A 19,640-nucleotide genomic window follows, 5' to 3' on the forward strand; every position below is an offset into this window, starting at 1 on the left:
TTTTTACCACTCTCAGTCTGAACAAAGGCAAAGTCACTGTCGAGTTATTGGACAATCCGTCACAATGCGGCTGTACAAAGTACATAACGTTACAGTACTGTAGTTACCCAAAATTTGGGATTCGCCAAATCTGTCGATCGATTCTTTGTCCTCTGTGAAGTACTGGCTAATCCAGATCTAAAACCATGCTTTAATAAAATGGTGGAGGTGCACGGTTTTATCTTATTCAACTTGTTTTACAGTGATCAGCATCGACATGCCTTGGACATGCCAACAATGCCGCCGCGCCACCCATGGGAGGTCAGCCGGGCAACATGATGACGGGGGGCCAACCCGGCAGCATGGGCAACATGATGATGGGCAACAACGGCCAAGGCAGTGACATCTCCGGTGCAATGGGGGGAGGTCCTTCCTTAGGTGCAATGTCCGCCGGCAACGGAATGGGCAATGGAATGGGTAACGGAATGGCCAACGGAATGGGCAATGGTGGGAACCAAGAACTCGACATCAACGTCACAGTCTCGACTGTTCCCCCCAAAACCAATGCCACGAACGGCACAGCGACGGCCCCAGCCACAACGACTCTAGCTGCTACGACGGCGACACCGGCAACGACGACCGTGCGCAGTGGTGCGTCGACGGTAACTGGTGCGGCAACAGTAGTGCTTATGATTGTAGCGGCATGTGGACTGGTGACGAGTAGTTCAAGCCCCTAGACACTAGTAGACTCGACACTGCAACTTTGATCGTGTACAATATACGTTTGGTGTACTTGTTGAAAGTGATGTGAACGTAGTAGGTATTCTAGATCTTGCAATGTTGACATCTTTGCATTTTAAATCCGATTGATTCGAGTGTCGCCTTATTTCTTGCATCGTTGGACTGATTTTGGAGGCGTTCGAGTTACAGCAGAAATATGCAATGATAGCGAAGCTTCAGCGTGTCCAATATTCAGAAGTCGACAACGATGTGTGAAGGAGGAGATATTTTGTACATACTTGTAAGTTTTACCGAGCCGCCGACATCAGACATGCCTTCAAGCATTATAGGTTTTGTGTGTTGGCTATTGTATGGTCCTCCTGACAGTGAATTTAAGTGCCCGCTGAGTGATTTTAACTTTACAGCGTAATATCAATATCAATATCCTGACAGTGAATTTAGTTGTGTGCGAACACAATGACTGACAAAGGCATGTACTGTATAATGGTCGGCGTACTAAGTGCTGGTGTGTACCCACACATCTTGGGTCCCCCAGAGACTGCGTTAGCGGTCGAAGCAACGAGGGCGACGAGTAGCTTGACCAGATTAGGCAAAAGGAAAGTGGATTGTTCACAATAGGGAGATTTCGGAAACGACTATTAATCTTTATCCTTAAAATATACTGGCATTACTATCCCAACGATTTATCCGAATATGCACACTGGCGTCGGTTGAAAGTGCAGCCCGTACAGTTCATCGGCCAAATCTTCGTCGATCAACGTGATGCGAGTGTGCCGTTGTGGTTCTTGTCCGGGGGATGCCGGCGACGGAAACAGAATTTGTGCCAGGTCGGGGCTGTAGAAGTTAACTGGAGCGTTGGATTCATTTGTCGTAAAGCTGCTGCTGTCAAAGTCGGTTTTCGTTTCAAAGTACACTGCAAACGCCTCGCCCCCGACGTCGTCACTGTCTGTGATTCTGAATCCAGTACCACCAGAACACGTCGAGCACATGCGTCGATGTTCTGTCCCCTGATGCCACGGGAGTGAACAGGACGAGCACACTACTTCCCCACACCCCCAACAGTTCGTCTTTCGATGGCGGAGCCACCCAAACGCGTGGCGGCACAGAAAACAATGGCTTCGACTGGCTTTTGGTACCAGCTGTACGGCAGGCAGCGGCGCTCGCTGCTCCAGCCGATGCTTTCGAAGCCGTTTATCGATGCTAGACAGTCCAAGACACCATCGAAGGACCCGTCGCAAATACGCCCAATGGCGGTGCTTTGACGCCAACTTGGAACTGGTTTGCGGTAACTGGATGTGCACGATAAAACGTACGGTCACCAAGCCAGGCTGGTCGATGGATTCAGTGCACACGACACCAGAGCCGTGGTTAAGCACCCGTTGACAGCCCTGTGGCGGTTGCTGCCACTTCGGCACTGCGTACGATTTGTAGGCCATGACCATGCCGTGGCGTCCGTGTTTTGCAAACCGTTGGGTCGACTACAGTAGGAGGTAGGTAGCCAAACTGTTATAACGTCTTCGAGCAAAGCAACATCATAATCTGGACTTGTATTTCGATCGAAACCAAGGGCACATACAGAGGAAAGGCTAGTGTGTATGTATGCATACCTGAAGCATAGTTGAGTCGTATTTGGCATTGGAAAGGCCAACAGTAAGGGGTTTGTAGTCGCACCATGTCAACTGCAAGGACGCGATGCTGCTTTGGTAGTGCGCGGGCACGACCTTTCGAAGGGTAGTCGAGTTGTGGATGGAAAGCCCGAACGATTGGTGTTGGTCCAGCCCCACACTGGTCACGTCAGCTAAAGTTCCAACCACATCGACGCTGGCCATGTACGTGTACATCCCTGGCGTCGCGTAGGTAAAGTGGCTAGCTTCGTACAATTTCACGCCTCTAGGCTCTTCCGAATGTAGCCTCCAATGAATGCTGCCGCCCTTGGGCTGAGATTTGTGAACCTACGTTTTATGGTTGCTACGATTAGAGAGAACCAATTCCGTGTGGGCCGCACCAGGTCCATGGACATGGCCACTGAGTCCGTGATGAGCTGATGGGGAGCTTCAGAAGCCGAGGGGACTGACACTTTTACTGACGGCGGAGGTGAATCATAGGGGCTGGGCATTATTATTGTAGAAGCAGTCGATAGGTTGATGAGGTGTCGATTGATTTCAAATAGTAGTCACACGGACTTAGATCGGCGCGACACCACACGTTACATTCATCGTGTCTCTCAGCCAAGATATACCGTACCACCTGTTGTAAGCAGCAACTACTGGCGATGCTCTATAGCACGGTGGTGCGTGCGTTTGATGATGAGTCCCATGTAACGCTGTTTCAAAGGCTCACTGCCTTGACTGTCATCAACCACCACCACCCACAAAAAGCTCCTTGTACTTTTGCGGGAACTACCGTTAGATTACAGCTGTACAAAGGTACTGTACAAGCAACGAAATGCAATAATTCGTTGCTGTATGTGACTACTAGTATGCACTTAGCATACCATCATTTGAAGCAATCTTGTCGAAAAAACGAGGTGTGTTTTGGGGCAACGTTTTCGCACCAAAGTACATATCCAAACTGCATATATATGTTATTACTGCTCTACAACGTGTAGTATGTCGTAACATGATGCAACTGCAACTTTTGGCACTTTTTACATTCTCCAGCAGCACAAATGCTACAAACGTATGTACTGTACAGTGTACTCCGTAACTACCGGTCCCTAGTGTAGGCTACTACTCGAAGTAGTATACACTACAGTACTGTATTGGAGAAACGACCTTCGGAGTGGCCCAACGCATGACTTCACTGTCAAGTACTCTGGAGTACTCCGGTGTACTGGTCAGTAGCATTGCTGTACTGAAGTACTACAGCACTAGAGTAGTACAGTACTATAGTAAGGGCACAATGATTACAGATATGAATAGTGTGGTGTGGTCCACACTAATTTCCGCCCTCGCCGTGAGTCAACCAATTAACAATAAAACAGTCACACTATTTCTCTTGCCAGAAATTGGTGTTTATATGAGTTTACAGTATACTCTGACCACGTCACCACTTAGGGCGTGTTCGGAGTGACTTTTGTGTCAGCGGTTTTTGGCTTTTTCCGCAAGCCGCTGAAATACTACCGGTAGTGGTTAACTGTAAGTGCATCTCAGTAGTTAGCGACAGCTACTAGTACAGTAAAGCAGTATTAGTATTGTCGATTTGATACAAATTTGGGGAGGGGGTATAATCGAATCGCGCCGACCAAACCGATCCACAATCGATCTGATTGGTTCAATTTTATTGAGAAGGTTTTGATTGGCTAATAATTTTGAGCTCATCTGAGGTAGCCAATCAAATCGATTTAAATTCCAACGAGAAACCACTCCACAACACGAAATTTCACTCGAAAGCACAATACTGTATACTAGTACAGCATTACTGTATAATGTACGTTCTCACCGGGCGTAGAACGGAGTCCGAGCTAACAGTAAGTACCTATGTACTACATACAGGCTAATAAAGTGTATCCGGATGCATAATTTCCTCATTGACACTATTTCGCGTCAAAACAATACTGTAGTGGGGAACTGTTTTGCAGTTAATCGGGGATTTCTTCTCACCAAACCTGTGTGGACCGTTCCGGTACCCAATTTTGAATAATTTTGGAGAAGTAGAATGGACTATCATCTTGATTGTTGTATGCTGCATTCGTATATCATAACTCACCATTATTGAGCCTCTTCGTCACCAAGGATACAACCTCGACGTTAGTGACAGGAAAAGCAGGTAGATCTACAATGTAGGTATGCACAGTCAACGAGGTGCTCGAATATTCGCGACATTAAGCGTTGGTCGGGATGTTAGCGTTGCTGTCAGTCGATTACGTCAACTGCTGGGAAGCCTACAGGAACCTGCGCCCTCTGCTACTACACAGTACTACTTGTCCTTACTACAGTACGCTTGCCTCTCTGGTCTGTCTATGTTTGGAGAGGCGGCAAGTTGCAAAAAACCAAAATTTCGATATTCCAGCCCGCGTCTATGTGCGGAATGGATGCGGACCGGACATGTTGCTAACTGTAAATACTACGCGCTAAACCTCACTAATAGAGAGTTATATAGTCAAAAGAGCAGGCACATCATATTCAAGGGTCATTATGCCATACTGTAGTCGATGGCTTTCCAAACAATTGGTGGTATACATCCACACTCCCGATATTGAAAGAAAATGATCGAATTTGACAATTTCATACATGTATTAATACTATTAATAGTTTAATACTTCGAGTTAGTACACATGTACCAGTACTACAGTATTACGAGTAATACTACATAGTAGTACTGTAAAGTACAGTAGTGTGGATCGCACTAATTCAGAATCTCTATCAGCACCGATTAGCTGTAAAGTTGACTACTGTACGGTGTATGCATTGTGCTTTTCACGACTTTTGGCTATTCTGGGTCCCCCTTTGGAAATGTCATGTTTCTTCAATTATCGTGTTGCTCAGACAAGAAAACAATTGCAAATCGACTTTCCATTTTCAATAATGCCTGCGATGTATTACGTGCTGCAATTTGTACTGTATGTGTGGAACACAAGGCCATTGCTGGAGTTTATCCGGAATCGGATAAAAAACAGCCTCTTGCATGTGACCGTAGGTAAAGTGCATTCCTAACCAACAGCTGGTCACGAGGCACACTTAGCTTACAGTAAAAAAGTCGACAACTTGGTCAAATCTAAATTCTCCACAACGGTACTAGTACACCATTATGCCTTTGAAATTGCCGCTACCCGCAGGCTTTTTTGAACGTCCTGCTCTCAATGAGTACGACATCCAACGCGTGATTCGCGAAGCTACTTGCAGCGCCATGTCTGTGGTACGGCCGGCAATCCCTACCAAGTCACTTGTCTACAACATGATGACAGGTGCACAAGACACAATTGGTGGGCGGTCCCATTGCGTGGAGCCTGCGGTCCGACGAAGTGGACGTCAAGATCTACAAAGGGAGCCCCGTCGACGACAAGAGCGACGGCGTCGCCGCGTCTGGAGCTGTCGTGTACATGAGCGTCACTGAGGTGGTCGGTACGCTGGACGAAGTCGTCGAGCTGTTTCAGACGCGCACCACCAAACAAGCCAAGCACTTTGCCACCCGATTCGGCCATCAACTCAAGGACGCGATCAAGCTGTACTCGCTCGTTGAACCCACCGCGGACGCGCCGATGGAATTGGTCGACCTGACGTGGCGCGCGTACAAGAGCCCAATGTCGCTCATCGTGGCTGAACGCGATGCGTGTCTGCTTGAGGTAAGCTACTCAGACTTTACAAAAACTCATGTTTTCACTTGTGTACCGGTATGTTTTGTGCTGATTCGCCAAATCTATCGATCGATTCATTGTACTGACTTTTGTATGAAAAGATTGAACTAATTTAAGTCACATACGAATTGGTCGAAGGGTGGATTTGATTGGCTACTTGATTCGTGTTGTGGGTTTTGATTGGTCGATCGATTGGCAGCCGATTTGGTGCTGCATATATTCGATTGAGCACCCCACTCCAATTTCGAATTGACTTGACAATATTACAGTAGTATGTACGTACGTACGTACGTGCATTGCGTTGAAGTGGTTGCTCTTTATTCGACTTTATTCACACTTGTCGTTACGGTTTTCACTTCTACAGTAGGTAATGTTCATACTATTAATATTAACAGTACTGTACAGTACTACTACTAGTACTAGTATATACTAGTAGGTATTCATGTGTATATACTGTATGTGGATGGTGGCATCAAATGTACTGTACTGATACCGGTCGTGAGCATCTTGGAGCATTTGCACGAGTACGTACACCGTATGTACCAACAATTGTGCGAGCACATGTGCTGAACACGATTCGTTTCGAGTCAAGATCTATCGGGTTTCTGGATGTGTTGACGTTTTTTTTGTCGACATGGTTACATCCATTGAATATGCCATGGTATTCTCTCTCACCATCTCAGTGCTTTATTCACACACATTGAAATGTCCTCTTTCTCTCCATATCCATACACTCATACTGGCAAACGCAACCAAAATTTAATACAATCGAGATAGTGCAATCATGCGTTCACGTGCGACAACGGGCAACGCGGGTGGGTCGTGTCGGTTCAATCGATCGAGTTGCCGTGCTGCCCCGACCTGGAAGCGTTGGGCGGACTCGTGCGCATGATGAACTACGGCAGCGGCCACGTCTTTTTAGAATCCATGGACCGGCCTGGGTGGCTCGAGATTCGGTACATTGCACACGTGGACTTTCGCGGCATCGCGTTCGATTTCTTGACCAAAGCGTTGGCGAAACGTAATCGGTCGTGGCTCACGCAACTCAACATCAACGAAATGGCGTCGCGGCGGCGATGGGTGAGTGACATTCACATGACCAAACGGTGTCGCAACATCACCGACATCGACCGATTCCTTCGAGAAGACCGCGTCTTCAGCGACGAACTTCTCCAAAGAATGGATACCCGCTTCCTTTCCAAAGCATCTCTAGCCGCCGCCACAGCGTGCCATCTCTGCCACGTTGAATTTAGCTGGAAACACAGAAAAACAAACTGCGCCAAGTGTGGCCACGTTCTGTGCAAGTCGTGCAACCCTTGGTGGGCCACGACCAAGGACAGCACCACCAAACAAGTGCGCGCGTGCGTGATCTGTGCGCTCGGACGCTCCACACACCATTATCGTCGGTCGTCGACGGCGTCGCAGATATCACTGCCACGCGGTTCGCGGGGAGGCTATAAAGCCCACGAAGACATGACCGAGGACTCGTCTGATGACGGGTCGGCAACGTACACGAGCCATTTTCCGTTGATGGAGAGCAGTCATTACTCGCGTACGAGTATCGTGTTGGACGATTACAGCGAATACAGGAGTGTGAAAACCGTCGACGGCTAAGCAAGGATGAGGAGAACTACTGGTATTATGATGTAAATGCATGGATTCGTGTTGGCATGTATGTAGGTTGTGAAGAGTCACTAGGACTATTGAAGCCATAAAGCACGCAGTTATTTGAATCAATATTGGCCATTTCGAGTGCAATCGAGAGTACGGATAACGAATTGGTTTCATAGCATAGTACGTATTAATATTAATATTATTACGATATACAGTACAGTACCAGGTACTACTGTAGTAGTAGTAGCAGAGGCAGGGAAAATACAGGACTAGTATGTAGTAGGAGTACTATATATTTATTTCAGTAAAAAAACCTACGAACTATGATATTTTTATTTACAAGTATACCAGTATTGCACTCCGTAGTATGATGTACTATTAATAGTATGTATAATCTTAATTCTGACATGCAAGGATGATAAATTATTTATTCTTACTGGACAAATTACTTTACAGTTAGACATATTACAGAAAAAATAATTATTTCAGCTACCTGTAGTCGAAATGAATTATTTATTGACAGAGAGTAAATCAATATGTAATACTGTAACCTCTGAATATCGATGAATATTAGTCTACGCGAATTGAATTGTTTATTTATTTCTTAAGGCCCATCTCAAGACTTAATGTTAATTCTGTCCTTGGCGTCCAGCGAATAACTTTTTCTGCGACAAAATTCTATTTAAATAAATAAATAACTCTTGTCGTGAATATTTTTTCCCCTACCTAGTACTACGTAAGTTAGTACTGGTGTGCTTTGAACCTTTTTTTGGCAATTCCAAGTTGAAATTCATTGTTTAAGATTTTCTCTGGCTTAAATAACGTCTAAAGTAACTTGAATAATGGATGGGTGCGTTGTTCAAGTTTCTTCATCTAATGCGATGATTGGTTGGTTGAAGGTGATTTTACAGGCTCTTCGTAAAACAAGTTGTTTGCCGTTTTCAATCTGGCAAACAACTTGTTTTACCTCAACACGTCAAGGTGCTTGCCGCAAAGAAACTGAAGCAGCTGCATATGGCAGGACACATATATTCATGACCTCTCACTACAAACATTACCTACTCCGACTAATGTATATCGTCAGGGATGTAGTTAGGCTGCTGTTGTCGTCGCTTTGTCCAATTATTCAAGCTATGCCATACCTACAACACTTGATACTGTATGTAGTAACGTTAGTACTGTACGTGGAAAGCAAGGGCGACCTACAACTGCACGATGTATAGTACAATGTACAGCCATATTTCAGTTCCTAAGAGCATCCCACTGGTGCGACTTTAACACTATTTTACAGTTCTATCCGGATTATTTATAGTTTTGACAACCCCACCGGGCGGCTGTAAAATACAGGAAACTGTAAAAATTTTACAGTTTCGCCTGTAAAATACAGTTTTGACGAATTAGCCAATAACATGTTTTCAATAGATAATTTTGTATCACTTTCCTTTGAGCAAATGGATCCTTCAAACTCGCTCGTGGCTCACAAATCACAAACTCGTCGAGTGCATCGGCAACCCAACCGAGTGTGAGCCACGAGCGCGTTTGAAGGATCCATTTGCTCAAAGGAAAGTGATTATTGGCTTTCCGTCAAACACATGACACCGATGATTGGACAAAATTATCCATTGATAACATGTTATTGGCTAATTCGTCAAAACTGTATTTTACAGTCGAAACTTTAAATCTGGACGATTTGCAGTCTCGCGGTAAAATTATACAGTTTCCTGTATTTTACAGCCGCCCGGTGGGGTGTCAAAACTGTAAATAATCTGGATATATTGTGCTTTCGAGTGAAATTTCGTGTTGTAGCGTGGTTTCTCGTTGGAATTTAAATCGATTTGATTGGCTACTTTAGATGAGCTCAAAATTATTAACCAATCAAAACCTTCTCAATGAAATTCAACCAATCAGATCGATTGTGGATCGATTTGGTCGGCGCGGTTCGATTGCACCCCCTCCCCAAATTTGTATCAAATCGACAATATGTGTAAAATAGTTTTTACAGTCGCACCGTGGGGGTGCTCTTGGTACATCAATGTCGAATTTTCCTTTTCTAGTATACTAACAGTAAACTAGAAAAGGAAAACTATACTACCGGTAGAAAAGGAAAACTAATAATTATTAGTTTAAATTTGGTTTACAGTTAATTGATTTAAGATTGCATTGAGTTTTATAATTATATTCACGTTTTATATTTCATGGTGAGATCAACAAAACTAACAGTAACGTTATACTAGTAGTAGATCACCATTTAGCAATAAATTAGTAACAATTACGACGCGATAGCAGTGTTTGGTTTGTTTTCTCTACCCATGTGCATCGAACTATGCTATCCATGGCGAGTTGCGCTCGCCTTGGAACAATTCCATCACGGTACTGCCATGGTTCCGATCCAAGCCCAAGACCACCCGTCCCACGGCCGCGCTGGTCGTTTTCTGCTGAAGCAATTGAGTTTGATGTGCCAGGTCCACTTGCGACACCAGCGTCACGCGAGTACATTCGAGGAGGCGATCGGAGGAGTCATAGCACAAGATGTAGCAGTCTCCCCCACGTTGACTTAGGGTGCACTGGGCTTGGTAGCCAGGGGCGGCCCGGAACAGCGAGTAGATGCTTCCGCCAGTGAAATGGCCTACACGATCAAAGAATCCTTGTAAATAAGACGGATGTCACAGGTACGCCCACGTGGTTTGAGTTTGGTCAAGCCACATAACCACAGCACCACGCGGTGCTTGACGTCGTTGTACTCGCATTGGCTCTGGTGTGTGTGTCGAGGTGCCTATACCCCATCCTTATTAGATATGTGCATATGTACAGTATTGTAGATTTTCTTCAAAGTTCCCAATTTACAGTCAATCGAGCACAAATAGAGCCAAGCTGTGTGATTGGCTATTATCCACTACTCTTTTGACAATGAGGTAGAAAATTATCGAAATTAGACCGTAGCCAAACAGCGACAAGGAATTTGGGATTGACCAATGGGAGTGGGGAGAGAGATTGATGACCTTCGATTGACCGAATTTCCAATACTTTGATATGTACTACTGTATGTAATATATCATGTACCTCTGGCATGGTGGGGGAAACCATCATGGACCGCGTTAACGAATGCCTCGCCGACGAAATTAGCATGGAAGTGATGCGGCCAGCTCGGCAGAGTTTCCAGTGATGAAGGAGGAAGTTGGCCACGTGCTGCGTGGCGGCAATCGCAAAGGGCAACATGGTCATGGACAAGGCGTAAACGAGCATCGCGGGGGCTGTTTCCATGGTGGTCGTCTCGTGGGTGTCGGATACATAGTGCACAACGTAGAGCGTAAAGTACATGTCCAGGTGTTCCTGCCACTCGGTTTGAATGTACATGATGCCACCGCCGGCTAAACTTGCTGCCAGCGCCAGGATGGTCGTGTTGGTGGGCTTGACCCAGTGCGCTTTGTGGCGCCGTTTGAGCAAGATATTGAGCACCGCCAGCGCAGTGTATCCACACCAAACGGTGCGACCCAAGTAGAGCATACCAAGGCAAAAGTAGACAAGGTTATTTATCTGACACACCCGCAAACATGCCATGCCAATGTACTCGGTGTTGGTGACCAGGTCGAGAAGAAACCATAGGCACAGCCATGGGTTGGCCAGGACGATGCACGTCGGCTCGCCTACGACGATTTCATACCGACTGGCTTTGGTATATCCGTGCAGGGGGAACGCGTCCAGATTGCCCCGCAGGTGCCGCACATGGTTGTAGTACCCTGCTATGGACAGGTGGAAGATCCAAACGCTGGCGACCAGACGAAAGCAGAGGATGGTGAGTCTCCACGCTTGCGATTTGATTCCAGGCATGTACGCGTAGTACACGGTCGTCCCTTCGTTTTCAGGAACGACCCACGCCACGGACGTCGAGACGGGGATTGAACCGAGTGTTAATAACCACACTTGTGGGGGGAGGTGTTGGTATGGGGTTGGCGTCGCCCCACCGCAGCCCCACCGAACTGTGAGGGATTGCTTGAATGCTGGTGTGAAAAATATGATACCACGCACTGCATCAACAATGTTCGCCAGCTCGGCTTCGTCCGAACAGATCTCGTTTGGCGCAACTGTGCGCATAACCTCCACAATCCGCAGGCTGTCAACAAAGTAGAGAGTGTCGAGCGTCATGGTGGACGCATTGTACATCTGTGACATCCAACAGGCTTGTGTTTGCTCTTCGGATGTGTTCACGGCCGTCAGGTACGACGGCCGATACTTGTTTTCCGGTTCGATAGGGGATACCTCGGTAAGGTAAGGCTTGAGGGGCATCAACACGAGGTTAAGCAGAAACAGCATGGACAGGCACAGCGATTTCCAATGAAACTTCACTCGACTCATGGTACCTGAGGATGTGGTACTGATTGCAGGGGGTGTACTCGTCAATCGCTTTCGTTTGGGGGTGCTTGCATCTAAACATAGAAATCGTTTTACATCCCCGCTTTCAATCAAATACTTCGATGTGACGCGATTCAAGGGCCGGTTTGTGGTTCAAAGCGTTCCATATCGGTATGTGTTAGTTGTACACGGTCGATGAACCAGTGCCGTTCGAACTCTACGACGAGGTTTGGATATGTACGAACAATCACATCAACTATGGTAGGTGATGACGAGGCTTTGCGTTGTCTTGTGTAACTCATCCTTCTATGTAACTGACAAAACCTTTCATACCCTTGGCCACCACACATAGAAATCGTTTTTATTGGTGATACGGGCAATATCAGCACTTGTTACTACCACTGTACCTCCATTGCTACTCGTTCACATCATACTGTTACATAGTGCAGCCCTTGGTAGTGTACATACGAAACGGACACCTGAAGTCAAGGTGTTTTCAAAATTTCAAATCAAACTCCATCATAGAATATTGACACAAGCATGCACGTAATCCTAACGCTACCGTGTACTACACGTGTAGCACATCCATGTGGACGACTCCTCGATGAATTTATATTGTATTGACGAGGTGGACGAATAAGATGTGTCAGTAACATACTCCTAATAATATTGCTTATATATTACTACTAGAACCACCAAAGTCGAATACTTTGGTGGTCGCCTATTTTTAACTGTCTGGATCAAACTGATTTCGACGGAAACTCGACGATTCTCATACTGTAGCTCTCAGTTATTGCAAACTTTCAGAAAAAGAGTCCCCAGAACCACTTTTTTAGTTTTTGGGCAAACTATTGAATTCACCAAATTTTGGATCCAGACAGCAATGTTTTACTTTTTGCCGATTAGTTAGAAATCGCCAAAATATCGAAGACTTTGCCATATTTTGGACATCCAAACTCATCCGGGAACTTTGAAAACTATTACTGACATTGCCAGCAAAATTGGTGGTACAAGGTACGAACGGCATGTATTCCCAAATATCACTTTGTCGGCGGTGGCATTCTAACTAACCTGGGTCGACCGAAATCTCCATTGGATATTATTCAATCCCCCCTCGAAGTACTGCATGCCTATCCATTTCGAAAGTAACGAGCATAATTTTACAGAAGTTGTGATTAAAGGGGGTTAAACCTCGGGGCATGCTACGATTGCTGAATAATTCAGCCCCTATTAATATTTACGAGACTTTTGTCGTAAATTGCCCCCCCCCAATGCGGGGAATTTATACATCTTGAGAAACCAGCGAATAAAGTTTCGTCGTGGTTTGCTGATTTCGTTGCGATAATGCATTCCATCTTCTTGTCCCCATGGAATAGACCCCCCGTTAGTTCCCCCAACTCATAATCGTCCGAATTTACGGATTGCAATATTTAGTGATAAACTCCAAAGTCCATAAATTAGAATTCTATGAAGTTCAATCCGCGTCGAGTACCGCAGTACAATCTGTGATGCGTAGTAGTATGGTACTTATGTTAGGATACATATGCTCCAAATGATTGTACTACAGGTGACACATTTAATCACCCCTTCCGTTGACGCTGCGCTGGTCTTCGATGTACTCCGGTGTAAATCTTTCAGCCGCCTTAATATCTTTAGCTTTCAAGTCATTCGTGGTGGTAAATGCATGGTCACTTCACAACACATATACTACTAATCCAGAAGTTCTGTGTGTGTTCATAGTCAAAACGTCGCATGGTCTTTGGTTGCCAGTACAGTATTGCCTTGAATAAGTGTATGGTACCTCGGATTGCAGGTCCATAAAAGTGCTACTGAGAATAATATCCGACTTCTGTACTACAGTACAGTACTGTACAGTCTGTATACCTTTCACACTGCTAATTCGAACCGTGCTTCCAAGTAACTTCAGACATTCTAAGCGCCAGTTTGTTCTTGCCCACCTCTTCCCCAACCGTTCTATTCGTTGCGACTGAATATACTAGTAGCCCCAGCACGCTCGATGCCTTACTATTTGTTGCGTCTCATACTGGCTGGCCGCCCATATGTTGCATATACCTGGCAATCGTTCGTGCTATCGCAGCATTCATGGCCATTAACCCTTTTACGACGACACAACCGATGGTTGTGACACGGCAACGGTAGAGTTCGGAGGTGGCGGGTGTAGTCGACGTGTGCAAACAAGTTCTTGCGCAACCTTTCGATATACCGGTGTCACCTGCACGAGGGTCGTTATTGACACACAAGGTTGCAATTTCACCTTGCTTTTTGTGGCCGCATGATTGGCCGCAAGTGACGTCGAGAGGGATCTGCAAGTCAAATTTCAGCCAATGAAATCCGCTCTATGCCACTGTACATTGAGTCATATGACAGCTGTAACTCGAGCGAGTTGATGGTTTGCTCAGATTATCAGCTTCGTGGCGATGCATTTTCGCATTTGCAGGATGGCCGTCAAGCTGCCGCTGCCCGCCAACTTTTTCCAATGTCCACCGTTAACTCCATTCGAAGTGGACCATCTACAGCAGCAAGCCCTCCAAAGTGCCATGGATGTGGTAACTATACTTACTCGCTATGAGTCGAAATCTCGTTACTAGTATGACAAGCTAAACATTCCTGGTCAGGTGCGCAAGACTCAACTCCTGGGGGGTAAAGTCAAGTGGGCACTTCGATCTGATGAAGTGGACCTCAAGATCTACAAGGGCGATGACCCGAACGCTATGCCTGGCTCGTACTTGTACATGGGGGTGATGGAAGTCGTGGGCACACTGGACGAAGTGATCGAGTTGTTTCAGACGCGAACCACCGAACAAGCGAAAGAGCACATGCGCCGCTTCGGCAAGCAGCTCGTGGACGCCGTCAAGCTGTATTCATTGGTCGAACCGTCGCCGGAATCTCCTGGCGAACTCATCGGAGTGCACTGGCGCGCGTACAAGAGTCCATTGTCTCTGTTTGTTGCCAAACGTGATGCGTGTCTTCTCGAGGTATGTACATATTTACCTTTTACTCCAAAATTTGGACTTTTGTGTGCTGATATTTGCCAATTCCATGGAGCTTTGATGCGCTGTAACGTTACTGAGGTTTGTAACAACTGATATACTTTTAGTTGATAGTAACCACACTAATTGAAGGTAACACCGATGTATGGGTTGTGGTTTCCTGCAATCTGATTGGCTCATACTTCTGTCGACTAGTCATTCACTCTACCATATTGCATATTGAGTGAGTCGATGGATTTGTTTCATGTGTTCATTGCTACAGGATGTTTCCTCGGCCATGTATATGGATCAAATATGGAGAATTCTATCATGCATTTCACTGGATATACGTTTTTTATAATAAATCTGCTAGTGCAACCACGGATTTGAACTGAACGGCCGTCGGGGGTGGGTGACGTCGCTCAAGTCGATCAATCTCACGTCGTGCCCTGAACTCCAGCACCTTCTCGGTCTTATCCGCTTGCAAAACTATGGCAGCGGCCACGTCTTCCTCGAGTGCCCAGACCGACCGGGGTACCTTGAGATGCGGTTCGTGGCGCAGCTCGACTTTCGCGGTGTCTCGTATGACTACGTGAGCGACTCGATGCTCAAGCGCCGCGCATGGGTCAGTGATATTAACATGACCAAACGGTGTCGCAGCCTTCAGGACATCGACCGCTTTCTCCGCGAAGACCGCCTCGGCCGCGGCGCGTTTCTCACGGCCAAGCAACTCGTGTCTAAGACGAAGCGAGCGCACTGCTTTATTTGCAACCTGCGCTTTGGATGGAACCATGCCAAGTCAAATTGCTACAAATGCGGCGAGGTATTCCTACCATATATGTGTATACATCAGATACTGTATTGGGGAGATTTATATATATATATATCGTAGAATGGATTTTTTGGATAGTAAATCGTGCGGTGGAAGAAGAGATGTTGTGTATGTATCGTCGTTGCCAATGCACGTTCCTGCCTTGTGATAATATACTACTTCGAGTACCACTTGTGTGTGATATATATACTTTGAAGTATTATATATGTACATTACCTATATAAATGCATGTATACATGCATTTAATATATATCTTCAATCCTCGAATTGTGTTGACAGGTCATGCATTTAATATATATCTTCAATCCTCGAATTGTGTTGACAGGTCTTTCCAAGTAAACTACTATTAATAGATTGCACTCGCAGTATCCTACTATTATCAATCAATACAGTATCAACTTCTACGCTTGGTTCAACCTCTATGAAATAATATATATATATATCTTTCTTACAACAACTAATGAGATTGCAATTTGTTTTCCGTGTAGGTGGTGTGCTCTACGTGCAACCACAACTGGTGCATTAAGGTTCACGGCGCGAAAACGTACTTAAAGGCGTGTGTACGCTGTGCATTGGGCGTGGTGGCGAACGGGGACACATCCAAGCCGCCGCTGTCGACCATCCATAGCGGGCGTCCATATGGCAGTCGCAGCAGCAGCAGCGACCACAGCAACTTGCTCTACTCGACGAGCCATCAAAAGCAACTTGCCCACCAACAGATGTACCCACAGTACCCGCGCACGACCACCGCGAGCGACGACGGCGGGTACAACCACGAAAACCAGTGGGAATTGGAGGAAAGTTCCCAGTCGGTACCGTCCAACAATTGGGAAAATGCCCTCGACACCACCGCCGACGACAACAACCATTGCATGACCGAATACGCGAGCGAACTGTCGTTGACCCCGCGGAGCATTCGCGTCGTAAGCCCCAAGAAGGATCGGGAATTGTTTGCCCAAAACCAGCAGAATCACCATCTGGCGTACCCACCACTGTATCGACCGTCACCGCAACCCCCGTCCACGACGCCCGTCCACAATGCTGCTGCTGTTGCCAACCCTCGAACGTGTGTGATTATGGACGAAGATGGAGTGTACTTGGAGGATCAAGGGCGGCAGTGGCGGTAATAGCGTCGTGCATACGCTGTCGACGTTGTAACGACGAGGATGGGCTTGACGTTGGATGTGTGTGTGTGCTTTGGTCGATATTGTAGTGACAAACAACTCGAAGGAAAGTAATAAAAAATACATATCTTCCGAGCCACGTTTCGTGCCATGTACGAAGTTTGGGTGGTGCTTGGAAGCAGCATGTAATGTACATTGGGTTGTCCATTTATAAAATACTCCATGCGTAAATTGAGAGAAACATCCCTCTACAATGTGGTGATAAGTTACTGTAGTTACTGTACCCCACAAGAAAGGTTGTTTGCAGGCTTCGGATCAATGGAATTTCAATATAAAACGTAGCATTTCGTGGCTCAGCCAACACATACGCTCACTTTGCGTGAAGTACGGTGGGCTGTACAGTACTGGTAAATATGTACCGCAAGGGTAGCCAGTCATCCTAAATTGCGCTACAGTGTATAGAATTCCATGGCAACGTTACGTAAGATGAGTGCTAACGACCAAAGCAATGCAATACTAGTATGTACACAGTAGCTTACAGTACATGCTGCGGCGTGCCGTACTACACGTGTAGTACGGTACTATAGTAGTACAAGTTCTGTACTTGAAGTATTAATAGTAAGTACGATTAATAGTACTCGTGATTGAAATATTTCGATTTTTATCCATTTCACTTTCAACTATTTTGTCAAGTGTGAATATAATCGTCAACTCCAGCCAATCGTAGAGAGATAAACAAGTACAGTGGACCAATCACAATCGTTCGTCGACTGTGCACGAGTCGACAGTTGGCTCCATTTCCGCATCTTGGCCGTCTCTCCAACGCGATGGACTCGTCCAAGGAGCACCTGTTCGTGTTCTCGAACCCAAAGGCAGGGATGGACGACGTTGACCGGTCTACGATCAACCAGACGATCTACGACATGTCGAAAGACTCTGCGTTCTTCAAGAACTCGGTCGACAAGGACGGTATAGTGGACAAGAAGATCGCGGCCATGCGAGTGCAATTGGGCGTCAAGCGTCGTCACAACTTGGTCACTGACGTCGACCAACGCGTGGCAGCCTTGGAGGCCAGCCGCGACTTCTCCCGCGTGCACGTCGTACGTCCATCATCGTCATCATCGATCGATCACCACTCTCATGCGTCCATCAAGGTCGTGGACATGGACATGTTCTTCGCTGCCGTCGAAATGCGCGACAATCCATCGTTAGCCAACGTTCCCATGGCTGTCGGGGGCATGGGCATGATCTGCACGGCCAACTACGCGGCGCGCAAGTTTGGGGTGCGCGCCGCCATGCCTGGCTTTATCGCGAAAAAGCTGTGCCCAGCCCTCGTGTTTGTGCCTCCACATATTGCCAAATACGAGGTTCTCTTGCAAATATCGTTGTGTTGGTGACATTTGACCATGTTTTCATTCAATTTAATCGCTTGATATCCGTTTGGATAGGCTGTGGCCCACCAAACTCGAGATATATTTCGCCAGTTTGATCCCCATTTTACCGCTGGCAGCTTGGATGAGGCTTACTTGGATATTACAGACTTCATCGATGCGTCAACTGCTAAGTCCACCGCCCCCCCGTTGTCGCCAGCCTCTCCATCTGTACCGCCAGAGTCAATTGATACAATTCTTCCAGGTATTGCCCATTTCGCTGAAATTCGGACTTGACTAGAGACTCCGTCAGATATGAAGCTTCTGCAATGTATAGTATACATATTTGAAGATGGACATTTGACTGGGCCAAACTGTTGGGCCACACTATTCTGATCGATGATTGGTTGAAATTCCTTGTTAGTGCAACTTTGATTGGCTGGGACATTTTCAAATACAACATTTGGCAAATTCATTCGATTCAACTCGCATTGAAACGGATTTTACAATACTGTTCGTATGTATATATATATATGGATTAGTATGTACTACATGGTTTAGGGTTTCTTGTCGTTTTGAATGTGATGTACAATATGACATGTGCATATATTTGCCCCACATGAATGTACGATCTTTCGTCGGTCGTACTAGCACTTCTTTGGTGTATTGTCTATTCCGCTGAAATTTGGACTTTTAGGCAGAGCTGGTTCAAGAATCGATTTGAGTCAGCTTCTTCAATGTATAGTATACACATGTGGAGGTGAACAGTCGACTGGGCCAAACTATTCTGATCGATGATTGGATGATATTTACGCTTAGTGCACTTTGATTGGCTAGGACATTTTCAAATCCAACATATTGGCAAATTCATTCGATTCTACTCGGAAATCTAAATTGAAACGGATTTGACAATATCGACTTGAACAACTGAGTCTATGCTAGCCGCCCAACCTTTTTATTTTACGAATGAGACCAGCGTCGAGGACAAGGCGGCGGCGGTCGTCCAAGCGCTACGACATCGCATATTTGAGGTCACACAGCTCACTGCCAGTGCCGGCATCGCAGCCACCCCCCAACTGGCCAAGGTACCAAATTATATAGCACACGTTGTGGTTTGTCCCAATCGATTAAGACGTTTGTCCCAATTATAGCGATTTCGATTGTCGAGTACTAACGTTGCGTTGATCCCAATTTATTGGTTGGTCTACGAACGCCGTGTCTAGTGTTTGTCTCTTTTTTTGTGGTCATATATATATATATATATATATTTAGGGTGAGTCTAGATGTAAAAAGGCCAAACTCTTTGACATTTTGGCAATTTCTAAGAAAACGGCAAAAAATGAA

The 19,640-nt window shown here is 46.0% G+C and overlaps 6 protein-coding genes across 7 annotated transcripts in view; 4 read left to right on the forward strand and 2 right to left on the reverse strand.

Annotated features, from left to right (window-relative positions):
- Nucleotides 1-293: 293 nt before the first annotated feature.
- On the forward strand, nt 294-716 carry H257_08944 (hypothetical protein; the record flags this gene model as incomplete). The annotated part of the gene is made up of 1 exon (XM_009835032.1): nt 294-716. One exon carries the CDS (start codon nt 294-296, stop codon nt 714-716), a length of 423 nt encoding a protein of 140 aa, XP_009833334.1.
- Nucleotides 717-1,403: 687 nt separating this feature from the next.
- On the reverse strand, nt 1,404-2,836 carry H257_08945 (hypothetical protein; the record flags this gene model as incomplete). The annotated part of the gene is made up of 3 exons (XM_009835033.1): nt 1,404-2,198; nt 2,328-2,672; nt 2,726-2,836. The coding sequence occupies 3 exons, from the start codon at nt 2,834-2,836 to the stop codon at nt 1,404-1,406; spliced, it is 1,251 nt and encodes a 416-aa protein (XP_009833335.1).
- A 2,620-nt stretch (nt 2,837-5,456) lies between these two features.
- Nucleotides 5,457-7,700, forward strand: H257_08946 (hypothetical protein). Its single transcript, XM_009835034.1, has 3 exons — nt 5,457-5,577; nt 5,627-6,004; nt 6,794-7,700. The coding sequence occupies exons 1-3, from the start codon at nt 5,470-5,472 to the stop codon at nt 7,628-7,630; spliced, it is 1,323 nt and encodes a 440-aa protein (XP_009833336.1). The 5' UTR covers nt 5,457-5,469; the 3' UTR covers nt 7,631-7,700.
- A 2,166-nt stretch (nt 7,701-9,866) lies between these two features.
- On the reverse strand, nt 9,867-12,053 carry H257_08947. Of its 2 annotated transcripts, XM_009835035.1 has the most exons (3): nt 10,691-12,053; nt 10,310-10,403; nt 9,872-10,256 (listed from the first exon to the last, which is right to left on the reverse strand). In XM_009835035.1, the coding sequence occupies exons 1-3, from the start codon at nt 11,981-11,983 to the stop codon at nt 9,952-9,954; spliced, it is 1,692 nt and encodes a 563-aa protein (XP_009833337.1). In that variant the 5' UTR covers nt 11,984-12,053; the 3' UTR covers nt 9,872-9,951. The 2 variants fall into 2 exon arrangements, with proteins under 2 accessions (XP_009833338.1, XP_009833337.1); XM_009835036.1 differs by having other exon boundaries at nt 9,867-10,403.
- Nucleotides 12,054-14,425: 2,372 nt separating this feature from the next.
- H257_08948 (hypothetical protein) lies at nt 14,426-17,110 on the forward strand. Its single transcript, XM_009835037.1, has 4 exons — nt 14,426-14,547; nt 14,617-14,976; nt 15,344-15,793; nt 16,291-17,110. Exons 1-4 carry the CDS (start codon nt 14,440-14,442, stop codon nt 16,927-16,929), a joined length of 1,557 nt encoding a protein of 518 aa, XP_009833339.1. The 5' UTR covers nt 14,426-14,439; the 3' UTR covers nt 16,930-17,110.
- Nucleotides 17,111-17,753: 643 nt separating this feature from the next.
- H257_08949 (hypothetical protein) overlaps nt 17,754-19,640 on the forward strand; it is a gene marked incomplete at both ends in the record, with an annotated part of 2,393 nt that continues 506 nt past the window's right edge. The window contains 4 exons of the mRNA XM_009835038.1: nt 17,754-18,026; nt 18,081-18,293; nt 18,375-18,527; nt 19,229-19,381. Coding sequence (XP_009833340.1) covers nt 17,754-18,026; nt 18,081-18,293; nt 18,375-18,527; nt 19,229-19,381 — 792 coding nt within the window. The remainder of the gene's footprint in view (nt 18,027-18,080; nt 18,294-18,374; nt 18,528-19,228; nt 19,382-19,640) is intronic.

The sequence above is a fragment of the Aphanomyces astaci genome (genome assembly GCF_000520075.1).
Source record: "Aphanomyces astaci strain APO3 unplaced genomic scaffold supercont1.21, whole genome shotgun sequence".
Lineage (NCBI taxonomy): Eukaryota > Oomycota > Saprolegniomycetes > Saprolegniales > Verrucalvaceae > Aphanomyces > Aphanomyces astaci.